The sequence below is a fragment of the Rhinopithecus roxellana genome, chromosome 10 (assembly GCF_007565055.1).
Source record: "Rhinopithecus roxellana isolate Shanxi Qingling chromosome 10, ASM756505v1, whole genome shotgun sequence".
Lineage (NCBI taxonomy): Eukaryota > Metazoa > Chordata > Mammalia > Primates > Cercopithecidae > Rhinopithecus > Rhinopithecus roxellana.
Window position 1 is genome coordinate 137,126,838 of NC_044558.1, and position 14,220 is coordinate 137,141,057.

General features: G+C 40.9%; 1 protein-coding gene across 3 annotated transcripts in view; it reads right to left on the minus strand.

The window, feature by feature from the left end:
* TMTC1 (transmembrane O-mannosyltransferase targeting cadherins 1) overlaps positions 1-14,220 on the minus strand; it is a 289,708-nt gene that overhangs the window by 137,857 nt on the left and 137,631 nt on the right. For all 3 annotated transcript variants that reach the window (XM_030938685.1, XM_030938684.1, XM_030938683.1), the window contains one exon: positions 3,066-3,255. In XM_030938685.1, coding sequence (XP_030794545.1) covers positions 3,066-3,255 — 190 coding nt within the window. The remainder of the gene's footprint in view (positions 1-3,065; positions 3,256-14,220) is intronic.

Genomic DNA, 14,220 nt, shown 5'->3' on the forward strand with positions numbered 1-14,220 from the left:
AGTTATAGTCAACCTCCAACCCCACGTTTTCTGTCATTACACCTTTTTTAGAATTTCACATGAATGGAATCATATAGGGTATTTAGTTTGTTTTTATGCTGCTATGAAGAAATACCCAAGACTAGGTAATTTATAAAGAAAACAGGTTTAATTGACTCACAGTTCTGCATGGCTGGGGAGGTCTCAGGAAATTTATAATCATAGTGGAAGGTGAAGAGGAAGCAGGGACCTTGGGCAGCAGGAGACAGAATGAGTGCTGAGCAAAGGGAGAAAAACCCCTTATAAAACCATCAGATCTCATGAGAACTCTCTCACTATCACAAGAACAGCATGTGGGTAACTGCCCCCATGAGTCAATTATCTCTCATGGGGTCCCTCCCATGACATGTGGAGATTATGGGAACTATAATTCAAGATGAGATTTGGGTGGGGACACAGCCAAACCATATCATATAGCATACACTCTTATATGTCTGGTTTCTTTCACTTAGCACCATGTTCATCCATGTCCGTCCACATTGTTTTATGTATTCGTAGTTTGTTCCTTAAAATTTCTGAATAATTGATGACACTGAGTTTGTCCAATTGCATGTTAGGTCATTAGATTTTTCCCAATTCGTTTGCTATTATAAATAAAGCTGTATGAATATTCACAGACAAGATATTCATGTGGACATGTTTTCATTTCTTTTCAGTAGGTGGAGATGGATAGAGCTGTTTAATTTTATGTTTAACTTTTTAAGAAACTTCCAAATTTTTCCAAAGTGTCTGTATCATTTTTTATTCCCATCAGTAATGGATGAGGATTCCAGTTGCTCCACACTGGCCAATACTCAGTGTTGGGAATCTTTCCAGTGATAGTCATTATAGTGAGAATATAATGGTATCTCTTTGTGGATTTAATTTGAAGTTCCCTAATGACTAATGATGCTGAGCATCTTTTCATGTATTTGTTAAAAATTTTGCATATCTTCTTCTGTGAAGTGTCCACATGAATCTTTTCTCCATTTTAGTTTTTGTCTTCTTATTATTGCATTTTAAGAGCACTTTAAATATTCCAGATACAAGGCCTTTGTAGATTTATGTTTTACAAATATTTTATCCCAATTTGTGACTTGCCTCTTCATTTAATTCACATTATCTTTTGATGAAAAGAATATTTAATTTTGATGACATCCAATTTATCAACTTTTTCTTTTATAGTTTTCACATTAAATGTTCTAAGAAATATTTGCTTAAGTCAAATTCACAAAGATTTTCTCCTTTTCTTTTAGAAATTTTGGTGTAATTTACTTTTTTGTTTAGGGCTATGATCCACTTAGAATTAATTTCTGTATACTGTATAATGTAAGGATTAAGATTCATATTTTTTCTTACAGATATTCAGTTACATTTTTAAAAGACCATTGTTTCTCCATTGAATTACTTTGATAACTATGTCAAAAATCAGTTGATCCCATTAGTGTGGATTTAGCCCTGAATTCTCAATTCTATTCCATTTCCTACTGATTTTTTTTTTTTTTTAAACTGAGTTTGGTCACACACTCCTGTTTCTTCACATATCTAGTAATCTTTGGTTAAACTGGGTGTTACATGTCATACATTGTAGGGACCCTGGATTCTATTTTGTTCTTCTGAAATTGTTGGTTTTCCTGTTTGAATACATTTGATGAGCTTCCATAGACTCAAACTGGAAAATCTGTTTCTCTGCAGAATGTTGAAATTATTGCTCAGTTCTTTTCTTCTTTTGCCTGGATTTCTGGGGATCTCTCTTGTGCCAATATGGCTTTGTGATCAGTCAATGATTTGGGCAGAGGTTATACATGAATAACTCACGCCAGTGAATTTCCCAATCTCTGCTGCTCAACTAGTGTATGTGCTGAAGAATGCATACAAACTTGCAGCAAATAAGTCTCCCAGAGCTTTTAATTTTGCTTGTGCACATGTCATTTAACAGCCATGAATGCATGGATTCATGTATATTACCTCTGCTCTTCTATATTTCTCTTGCTTCCAAAACTTTCCCTTACCTTTTTGCTGCTCTGTTTCTTTCCCAAACCAAATTTTTCCAAAATTGTAAAACTTTCCAAAGTTTACCAGTCAATTCCAACCAGTAAACTTATGGATTTTTACTGCTAGATCTGACAGGATGGAGAGAACTTACCTTCAGGTAAAAGCATCTTATCCAATGGAGTAGCAGTTTTTCATAAGTAAACATTTTCAAGTTTTTGGCTGAAATGGTTTGTCTGTGTCACCACCCAAATCTCATCTTGAATTGTAGTTCCCATAATTCCCACATGTTGTGCGGACCAGGTGGAGATAATTAAACCATGGGGGCAGTTTCCCCCATTCTGCTCTTTGTGATAGTGAGGTAGTTCTCACTAGATATGATGGTTTTATAAGGGACTTTCCCCTTCAATGGGCACTCATTATTCTCTCTCCTGCTGCCTTGTGAAGAAGGATGTGTTTGCTTCCCCTTCTGCCCTGATTGTAAGTTTCCTAAGGCTTCCCCAGCCCTGCATAACTGTGAGCTAACTAAACCTCTTTCCTTTATAAATTATTCAGTCTCAGGTATGTCCTTATAGCAGCATGAGAATGAACTAGAATATTTGCCTTTGGTCTTTGGTCATTTTTGAAATAGTTGTATTTAATAATTTTGTAGTTTTATACTTTTGGGGGAGGCAGTGGGAGAAATGACCCAACTACCTCTGGCATTCATTCATGAAAGTAGAGTCTTAACCACATTTTAAGCATTTATAAATAGGTTATTTACCACAATTTCATTTATCATTATATTAAATCAAATAAATTACTTTGAAAATTAGCCAACCACAGCAGTAACTTCTCATTTACAAACATCAAGCTTCAGATCAATACAGGGTTAGTAGAAACAGTCAAAAAATCTATAAGGTGGCCATGGTATATTATTACCAGCTAGAAAACATTTAAATACACAAAGAGAGGAGATTCAATTTACACCCAGACCACCTGCACAAAGAAGAACATTATGGGCATAGAATATCTGTCTTCAAATGCAGAGTTCATTCTATTTTTCAAAAAATTACCTTAAAGGCTGCTAAGCAGTGCAGGCTCAATAAGGCCATCACAACTGCCAGAAGGATGGTGGCTAAGTTCCGCATGTCCCATATGGTCTCCACCAAAGGAATACTGCCGACCTGCCAGTCGTAGCACAGGGTCACAGGTGCAAGCAGAAGCCACACGTTGAACGCTAAGAGGTAGGAATAGGTGAGGAATCTATAAAGAGAAGAGGAATCACTGAAACACTGCTCAAGAACCATGGCATTCTGTAAGCATTCAGTCACCATATTTTTATTAAATAGCATTTCTACCCAGTCAATGTTATCTTGGAGGAGAAGACAAGGGAAGATGGAAAGCCATTCACTCATTTATTTATTAAATTGATAGATTTGGGATATATCTAATAGGTTCTAGCCACTCTGAGGTGCTGACCTTTCAATGGTGAACAAATACAGATACAGTTTCCATGACATATATTTTAAAATTATCATACAAATAAATATATTACAACCAGAAATAAATGCTATGAAGGAAATGTTTGACAAAAGCACATGACAGAAATGTCACTCTGTTTCAGACGTGATTCCCTGGATAAGAGGCATTTGAACTGTCCCTTCTTAATAGTGCCCAGAATCCCGCAGTAGATTTGAAAATATTTCATCATTTTTATAATACACTGATCTATATTGAGTTATTTCAAAAAATCAAAATATTTGTGGTATGGAGCTAATATCTCTTACTCACAAACTGAGGGACCAGGAGTTGGTAGGAGGGAAACAGCAGGTGCCCTTGATGACAAGGACAGCCAGATGGACAGAGGGACAATGGATGGAGGAGGTGTTATGCCTGTTTCCTGGCTGTAACTAGGCACTAAGGTAAAGTGGAAGGCATTCTAGTTGTTCCCCTCATTTTAGGGGTAGAGAAAATTGAATTTATTTAAATTCATTCATTCAATACATTCATTAAGCAGTGTTCTAGACCCTTGAGAACTGCACATAGCAACTTTGTCCAAATCTCCGCATTAGGAGATGATCAAACTCTAGCATTGCCTCAGCATAAGGCTGTGTCCCTGGGATGACCCCAGCCCCTCATTAAAATGCTTACCTGAGAAATACTGTCAGGAGAATTTATTCTTTGCTCTAGTCAACACCTAACAACAGGCCCCCAACATCCTTTTCTTACAGCATTTACAAAAATGTGCTTATGACTGTGAATACTTATCTCTTACAACACAGAAGCATCTCCATCAAGGGTCCGAGAGCCATTCCTATGAAATGTAATTATCAGGAAGGACAGGCCTCTGTCTCCCAATCTCTGGGAGCACAGAACTTTAACTTTAGTAACTGTCAGCCAGCGGACACAGCTGGCCTCATTGCATCTACAGGGATCAACGCTTTATAAGTCTTCACCTCTCTGACATTACTGAGCCACCCCCACTCCACCCACTCCCTCACCCTCCCTTTGAAAGGCCCAGTCACCTCTGCACAAATCAGAATGAAGCTCTTCTCCTTCCCCTACTGTCAGTAGTGATGGAGTGAAATCTGTGTTCACCACTTCAGCTCATATCTGACCGTGTTTGTCAACTTACTTGGAATTAAACAGAAGAATTAGATGAATTCCTTGTCCTCAAGGAATGTATAATCCAATAGTGAAAATAGGACACACTGAATTAAAAAGGCAGAAGGAAACAGATGAACACCGTAAGAGTACAGAGTGTGAAGAGAGGTTCTCCCTCATTTGTCGGGTTTTTTTAGAGGGAATCTTGGATTGGTGGAGACATTAGATGAGATAATTTCCAAGTTACTTTCTAGTGCGAAGCATCAGTTGACCCTGAATTCCTGTCAACAAATAGCTACTGGTTTAAAACACCTCAGTTCTCTCCTCCCCACCCTTCTTATTGTTTGAAGGTCAGTGGTGGAAAGGAAAACCATCCACAGCCATCAGGCTGCAGAGCAGGAGGGAGATTATTTACTGCTCAGACTCTCAAACCCCAACAAAGAGGTTGAAAGAGGCATGGCTATTTCAATCACGTTCAACCCTTTCCCCTCTGTTAATTTTTAACTAAAAGGTAATATACAAATAGAACAGTAAAACTGAAAGTTTGATAAAGTTCAGGCTTTCCTATTTAACAGCAACAAAAAAATGACAAAAAAAAAAAAACACTGTTTATCTTTTAGGCTCGGACCTGCGAAATTGCTGCCTGAGAATGCCATCTCCACAGAAAAGTGATTGAATCATTTTGGGCTTCTTTTTTCATAGAGCTTTCAGGCTGATGCCATCTACCTTTCAGGCCACTAAAGGTTCTCTATGACTTAGCTTTTCAGGTAAGTAGTGAACCATCAAACTTAGAAGAAAAAGTTGGGTAGCTCTGCCTCTCAGTCACATCCCAGCTCTTAACATGACTTTAAAACTATTATCCCCTTTTTGAGGAAATAATAGATCTAGGCATGATCATCAATGGCAATGATCATCAATGACTGCTTAACTTATTAGGTGAAAAGCCAATGAGGTCCTTTACTTATAATAGTTAAATCAGGCTAATTCGGGTGCCTAGAACTGACTAATCAACTTTAACATCACTGAAAGGGAAATGAACAGTCTGATGTCCTCCTTATGGAAATACACACCATGCTTACGAAGTCAAAAGAAAAAACAGAATCAAACCTGAACTAATCAAGTCCTAAATCTAATGATCAGTTTATAGCAAAGACAGGAAACAACAGAACATGCCGCATCACACCACAGGGATGCAGTGTGCAAAATCCAGACTGTGGGAAACAAAGGGCCCAGATTCTTAAACAAGTACATTGTAATTATGGGAAGAGAAGGAGGGAGAGGACATCTGCAAATTAAAAGAAACTTCAGAGACACATCAAGCAAAGTGCAGATTTTGTTTAGATGCTAATCCAAACAAACCTCTATTAAAATAATCACTTAGGACACAATCAGAATAAACTGAAATACTGATTGGATAGAGAGAGAATTGGCTAGGGACAATCACTGTTAAGTGTGATAATAGTATTGTGGTAATTTTTTTTAAGAGTGCTTGCCTTTTAGAAATATATACTAACATACACACAAATGAAATAAAATGGTGTCTGGGATTTGCTTTAAAATAATTGACTAAGAGGAAGGGAAAGTAAGTAGGTGGGATATGGATGAAACAAGATGACAGGAGTTATCATTATTGAGACTGGAAGATGGCATGCATGTGGGGTACTTTATGCCACTTTCTCTACTTTTTAACTAGGGCAAAAGGCAATAGAATTGCAATAGTAACACTTTCTTATCTTATTTCCACCTATGGCTTGACTATGGAACATCCGGAACTGCTATGCAGAATGTATTATTTAATTTTGAGTTTATGTTTTGGCCTTGCTCTGTAAGTTGACCTCAATTCTTTATGTCTTCTAGATGTGCAATACTGTATTGACAAAAAACGAATATAACAAAAATTTGTTTAAGTTATAATCTCGACACAGTTATTTACATATTACCAAAAGAAAAATGCTTTCACAGTGGTTCACATCTGTAATCCCAGCACTTTGGGAGGCCGAGGTGGGTGGATCACGAGGTCAAGAGATCAAGACCATCCTGGCCAACATGGTGAAACCCCTTCTCTACTAAAAATACAAAAATTAGGTGGGTGTGGTGGTGCGCACCTGTATTCCCAGCTATTTGGGAGGAAGAGGCAGGAGAATCACTTGAACCTGGGAGGCGGAGGGTGCAGTGAGCTGGGCATGGTACCTCATGCCTGTAATCTCAGCACCTTGGGAGCCCTAGCTGGGAGGACTGCTTGAGCCCCAGAGTTTGAGATAAGCCTAGGCAACACACCAAGGCCTCATCTCTATAAAAAATTTTTTTAAAGAAAACTTAGCTGGGTGTGGTGGCACACACCTGTAGTCCCAGCTACTCCAGAGGCTGAGATGAGAGGATGGATCACTTTAGCCAGGGAGGTCAAGGCTGGAGTGAGCAGTGATTGTGCCACTGAATTGCAGCCTGGAGCAACAGAGCAAGATCCTGTTTCAAAATGAAACAAAACAAAATGAGAAAAAAAAAAAAAAAAAAACCCCACAAAAGAACAACAACCGCAAACAAAGAAGCCATTTGGAATCACTCCAAAAGCTAATTACACTGGAGGTAGGGGGCGGAGGGGATAGTTCAGCTAGCTGTCCAATGGCTACAGTATTTCTTTTTAATTCTTTCACTATGAATTACATTGAAGCAAATCATCTTATTTCTGCTATAATTTCAGAAGCAAAATAATCTGTCAAATATCTCTGCCCTGCTGCGTTATCTTTTTTAAAGCAAGTGCAAAACCAAAATGAATTTACCAATTTTCTACCACAAATTCTGTGAACAGAAGGAAAGTCACAAGAATATCTTGCCAACAAAATGGAATATACAGCACAGAAAGCCAGGAATTCAGCTTAAACAATTTAGTCATGCATTTTCATTGATAAGCCAGAAAAGAGTAAAGAGGTTTTGTGGCCGAAAAACATGAAAGGGAAAGGCAAGCTGAAGCTGAGAGTGTGGGGAAAATGGCATTCATCAAATTGCACCTAACAAAACTGTGTGGCTCTTCACATCTAAATCTTCATTTTTATCGAGAAAAAAATCAAAGCATTTTAAGTGCAAGCATATACATAAATTCTGTTCTTTGCCTCAGCAAAAACCTATCTGGCTAAGAAATAACATGAGCCTAACATATTTCTTTGCCCTAGAAAGGTGTCTATGATAGGTACATATGAAAAAATCAGGTACTGCAAGCAGAAACATACAGTTCTTGCTTGCTTTACATAAAAAAGTTATTGCTCACAGGATCTTTCTTTTACTTTCGCCTACAAAATCTTTTATCATTTTATAAATACAGGACATTGAGTCCACTGTACCCACTCACCTCCTCTTAGGAAGGGCATTTGCCAACTGTCAATATACCACTGGTGAGGAGCACCCCACCCAGCTCAGACTCTACTGATACTGCTGACACGGGAGGCGGGCAGGGAAGTGCTGGGTAGAGAAGGGCAGGGTCTCTGGCTAGGGCTCCACCCTCAGGCTTGTGCTCATGGACCTAAGTGAGAACAGGCACTCCTGTTTTTGTGCCAAAATGTTGCATTTTCCAAAACCACTCTGGCCCACCATGATCCCTATCTTGTGCTCATAAAACCCCGAGACCCTAGCGAGCACAGATACAAATGGCTGGACATCAAGAGGAGCAGAAGAGCACACCAACACTGGCAGGACATCGATGGCGGGATGACATGCAATTCAGCTGGGAACGATCGGCCAGACTCTAGGGGAAGACCACCTTCCCACTCCATCTCCCTTCTGGATCCCCATCCATCTCACTGAAAGCTACTTCTACCACTCAATAAAATCTTTCAACCCATCCTCCAAGTCCACATGTGATCTGATTTTTCTGATACACTAGGGCAAGAACCCAGGATACAGAAAGCCCTCTGTCCTGGTGATAAGGCAGAGAGTCTAATTGAGCTGATTAACACAAGCCGCCTGCAGACGGCAAAGCTGAAAGAGCACACGGTAACACATACCCACCAGGGCTTCAGCAGCTGTATGCACTCAACCCTAGATGCTGCCATGGGGTTGGTGCCAAAAATGCTCCCCATGACCTGCTGGTCTGCATGCTTCTGCTAAGGGTTTGAGCAGCGGGGCACCTAAGAAGCGAGCCACTCCCCCTATCACACACCCTTGAGGGGGATAAGGGAACTCCTCCCATTTCACCACTAGGTTTTTGTGATCTGTCCTGCTCCCTCCCAGACTCTTGCCTGTTTTCATCCTCATAACTCCTGAATTACTATTGATGTTTCAAAGGGTCTCCGCCTCACTGTGCCCTAGCCATGACAGGCCTACACAGGCATTACCTGGTAATTACTGTCTTTAGCATCTTCTTCCCCTGCCCATAACCTTCTCCAGAACTATCCAAAGAAAGCTACTTCCTGCACTACCCTCCTCAACGCACAGGGAAACTTCACTTGAATTCATTAAACATTGAGTAATTATTCTGTGTGCCCTTCTAGGTGCTAAGGGGTAGTACGATCTAGCCTTTGCCTTCCACAAGAGCATTTTCACTGCATTGTTGGTGAGAACACACACATGTTACATGGTTGACAACAGTGTAATATAAATATCAAACTGCGATGGAGTTCTAAGAAATGATAGATTAATGAGAAATGGAAGATGAAGGGAAGACATCCTAGAATCTCCACAGAATTTAATTAAGTATGTGGAGAGATGGGAGATAGCCCAGGCAGGGCCACCCAAGAGTAATAGCTTCAAATTGTAAATAAACATGTCATTTTAAAAGTACAGTTATGAGTGCAGGATTAGAAATTGTATAATATAAAAATGATAAAAATTACTGCCAGTAGAAAGTCTAAAATAAAAAAAATCATGTCAAGTATCAGTGAGGATGTGGAGCAACTAGAACTTTGAAACACTACTGTAAATTGATTAAACCACTTTGCAGAACCGTAGGCAGTTTCATGAAAGCAAAATAAATGCATATTTCGTGAACTAGCAATTCCACTCCTAAGTAATTCCACCCAAACAGCACTGGACACATGTGTTTACCAAAAAACATTTAGAAGATTGTTCATAGCAGGACCTTTCTTAATAGCGCCAAATTGGATACAACTCACATATCCATCTACGATAAAATGCATACATACATTATGGAATATCCATGTGATGGAAATCAATTCAGCAATGAGAATGAATGCAACAACATGGAGGAACCTCATAATGGTAATGTGGAACAAGCACAGAAGACACAAAAGAAAAGGAAATCAAGAAAAACCATCTATAGACAAGGATATATGATTGGAAGCAGGACCTGAGCTCCAGGAAACAAGGCTGGCACTAGAAAGCCACAGATAATCCCCAGTGGAAAGGATCGTGTAAAAGCAAGCAAAGTAGAAGGTGCCAGATGAGTGCTGTGGCCCCCATGGGGCATTCCAGGGCCGAGACCCATAAGTAGTACTGAATACTTGCTGCTTTAGCACCTGGGACCCATAGAGATAGTGAGACTATTTCCAAACACCCAACGAAAGAAGAAAACAGAACCAAGCAACTCTGACCAGCTTCTCATTGTGTTCTGCTGAAGTTCTTCTGGCTTATAAGGATGAATGGTCCAATTAATCCAGCTCAATTAAAGGTAGAGACTATTTTGAAAATTCCCAGAAGAGATGTATGGCGAGATCATGGCAGACAGGAGGCAGGACTAGATGCGGCTGTGGACAGAGCAGCGAGAGGGGCTCACATTGTGAATTTTAGCTCCAGATTGATTGCAAGAACAAATCAGCAATCCCAAGAGGACCCACAGACCCTCTAAACAAAGAGGACGGCTCCTTTAGGACCCGGGAGACCCCTCACAAAACTGTGAGTGCCCCAATAGTGGAAGTGGGAAAGGGAGACCTTCCTCTCCCAAACACATCCCCCCAACAGGAGAAGCTGAAGGTCTGTTTATGGGAGAAGTTTCTGACTTACCCGGAGCTGAGTCAATTTGGACAGCCAAGAGAAATACTGGGGTAGAGGAAGCAACAGAAGGGCCCTGGGAGTTCGCGGGGTCCCCTGGCAGGCCATTCCTGTCTGGCACCACAGGGATCCAATGGGAGAGAAGCAGGAGGTAAAACTACACAGAGAGAAGGAAATCTCTAGCTGAAATCTGTAACAATTTGAATGGGGTGAGAAGCCTCTTTGCCAGAACTCGGGGGAGGGTGCAAATCTGATGTACAGACTCCACAGGCTGGGGAAGAACCAAGCCCTCTTCTTACACAGCTGGGAGGCAGATAGCCTTGTATCACTCTCCACCTGGAAACGGTCTGAGGGTTGTTAAGGGGAGCACGGTGGGAGAGAGACCCGCCTTCGGTCTGTGTGGGAGGCCTGTAACTGCCAGCTTTCCCCAACTTCCCTGACAGCCTGCATGACTCAGCAAAGGCTGCCATAATCCTCCTAGGTACATAACTCCAAAGACCCGGGAATCTCACCCCCAGCCCCCACAGCAGCCTCAGCAAGACCCACTCAGGGAGAGTCTGAGCTTAGACACACCTAGCCCCGCCCCCACCTGATGGTCCTTCCCTACCCATCCTGGTAGCAAAAGACAAAGGGCATAGACTCTTGGGAGTTCTAGGGTCCTACCCACTGTTGGTCCCTCCCTATACTACCACAGATGATGCTCTCTGGGAAGTGCCACCACCTGGCAGGAGGCCAACCAGCACAAAAATAGAGCATTAAACCACCAAAGCTAAGAACCCTCATGGAGTCCATTGTACACCCCAGTCACCTCCACCAGAACAGACACTGGTATCCATGGTTGAGAGACCCACAGATGGTTCATATCACAGGACTCTGTGTAGACAACCCCTGGTATCAGCCCAGAGCCTGGTAGATTCACTGGGTGGCTAGATTCAGAAGAGAGACAATAATCACTGCAGTTTGGCTCACAGGAAGCCACATCCATAGGAAAACGGGGAGAGTACTACATCAAGGGAACACACCGTGGGACAAAAGAATCTGAACAACAGCCTTCAGTCCTAGATTTTCCCTCTGATGGAGCCTACCCAAATGAGAAAGGAACCAGAAAACCAACCCTGATAATATGACAAAACAAGGCTCTTCAACATCCCCCCAAAAAAGATCACACTAGTTCACCAGCAATGGATCCAAACCAAGAAGAAATCCCTTATTTTCCTGGAAGAGAATTCAGGAGGTTAGTTATTAAGCTAATCAGGGAAGGACTAGAAAAAGGTGAAGCCCAGTGCAAGGAAATCCAAAATATGATACAAGAAGTGAAGGGAGAAATATTCAAGGAAACAGATAGCTTAAATAAAAAACAACCAAAACTTCAGGAAACTTTGGACACACGTTTAGAAATGTGAAATGCTCTGGAAGTTCTCAGCAATAGAATTGAACAAGTAGAAGAAGAAATTCAGAGCTTGAAGACAAGGTCTTTGAATTAACCCAATCCAACAAAGACAAAGAAAAAGGTATAAGAAAATATGAACAAAGCCTCCAAGGAGTCTGGGATTATGTTAAATGACCAAACCTAAGAATAATCAGTGTTCCTGAGGAAGAAGAGGATTCTAAAAACTTAGAAAACGTATTTGGGGGAGCAATACAGGAAAACTTCCATGTCCTTGCTAGAGATCTAGACATCCAAACACAAGAAGCACAAAGAACACTGGGAAATTCATCGCAAAAAGATCTTTGCCTAGGCACATTGTCATCAGGTTATCCAAAGTTAAGGCGAAAGAAATAATCTTAGGAGCTGTGAGACAGAAGCACCAGGTAACCTGCAAGGAAAAACCTATCAGATTACTGGCAGAAACCCTAAGAGCTAGAAGGGGTTGGGGCCCTATCTTCAGCCTCCTCAAACAAAACAATTATCAGCGAAGAATATTGTATCCAGCAAAACTAAGCATCACATATGAAGGAAAAATAGTCTTTTTCAGACAAACAAATGCTGAGAGAATTTGCAATTACCAAGCCATCACTACAAGAACTGCTAAAAGGAGCTTTAAATCTTAAAACCAATCCTTAATTCAGTAAGAAAAAAAAATCCCATCAAAAAGTGGGTTAAGGACATCAATAGACAATTCTCAAAAGAAGATATACAAATGGCCAACAAACATGTGAAAAAATGCTCCACATCACTCATGATCAGGGAAATGCAAATCAACACCACAATGCGATACCACCTCATTCCCGCAAGAATGGCCATAATCAAAAAATCTAAATACAGTAGATGTTGGTGTGGATGCAGTGAACAGGGAGCACTTCTACACTGCTAGTGAGAATGTAAACTAGTACAGCCACTATGGAAAATAGTGTGGAGATTCCTTAAAGAACTAAAAGTAGAACTACCATTTGACCCAGCAATCCCACTACTGGGTATCTACCCAGAAGAAAATAAGTCATTGTTCAAAAAAGATACTTGCACACGCATGTTTATAGCAGCACAATTCACAACAGCAAAGTCGTGGCACCAATCCAACCAAATGTCCATCAATCAACAAGTGGATAAGGAAAAAGAAAAAAGAAAAAAATGTATATACATATGATGGAATACTATACAGCCATAAAAAGGAATGAATTAACAGCATTTGCAGTGACTTGGATGAGACTGGAGACTAAGTGAAGCAACTCAGGAATGGAAAAGCAAACATCATATGTTCTCCCTGATATGTGGGAGCTAAGCTGTGAGGATGCAAAGGCATAAAAATGACACAACAGACTTTGGGGACTTGGGGGAAGAGTGTGAGCGGGGCGAGGGATAGAAGACTACAAATATGGTGCAGTGTATACTGCTCAGATAATGGGTGCACCAAAATCTCACAAATCAACACTGAAGAACTTACTCATGTAACCAAATACCACCTGTACCCCGATAACTTATGGAAATTAAAAAAAAAAAAATCCCAGAAGAATTCAAAGACAGAAAACTCAGTAGAACTAAGATTCTTAGGGAACCAAAACTAAGCAACTGCAAGAAAGAAAGGCAGCACTCTTCCATGAAGGCTACATGCCTTTCTCCTGGCTGCTCTGCTTCTCTTAGCATTTCTCCACCTCCACTCTCTGCTCAGGGGCTTCTTGTGCTTGTTCATAATGGAGGTTGAGCGTAGTTAGCAGTTCCGTCCCCAGTATCTCCTTTTCTGTCATCTTCACACCAGTTGCCTCACCCTCAAGTTTCACATTTCTGACAGCAGCACCTGACTAGCTTACCTCATCTTCTGGAATCAGCTCTTACAGGTCCAATCAACTCCAACTCCTCTGGATGCTTCAGGTCCCAGAGCAGACACCATTCACTGTGACAAGCCTTCAATATCATCCCTCCCCGGGACAGGAAGGTGTCCCATCACACTGGGGCTTGGCACACTGCCCTGTAACTGTCCATGAATGTGCCCGTCCTCCCCACTAAAACAGAAGCTCCTCAGGAGCAGTGACTATGTCTGTCTATAATTATTTCCCTAGCACCCAGGTCTTAAAATAAATGGATTCTATGGGTCTTAAGAAATCAGACTGATAATAAAATGCTGCCTTAGAATCTGGAAATACTTGAGTTTATAGTTTTATTTCAGCCTGGGGCAACCATATACTTTTCTACAACCCCATAAAATATATCTGCTAGGCTTGCAGTTGTCCAGGCATGTAGCTGAGAGGCAC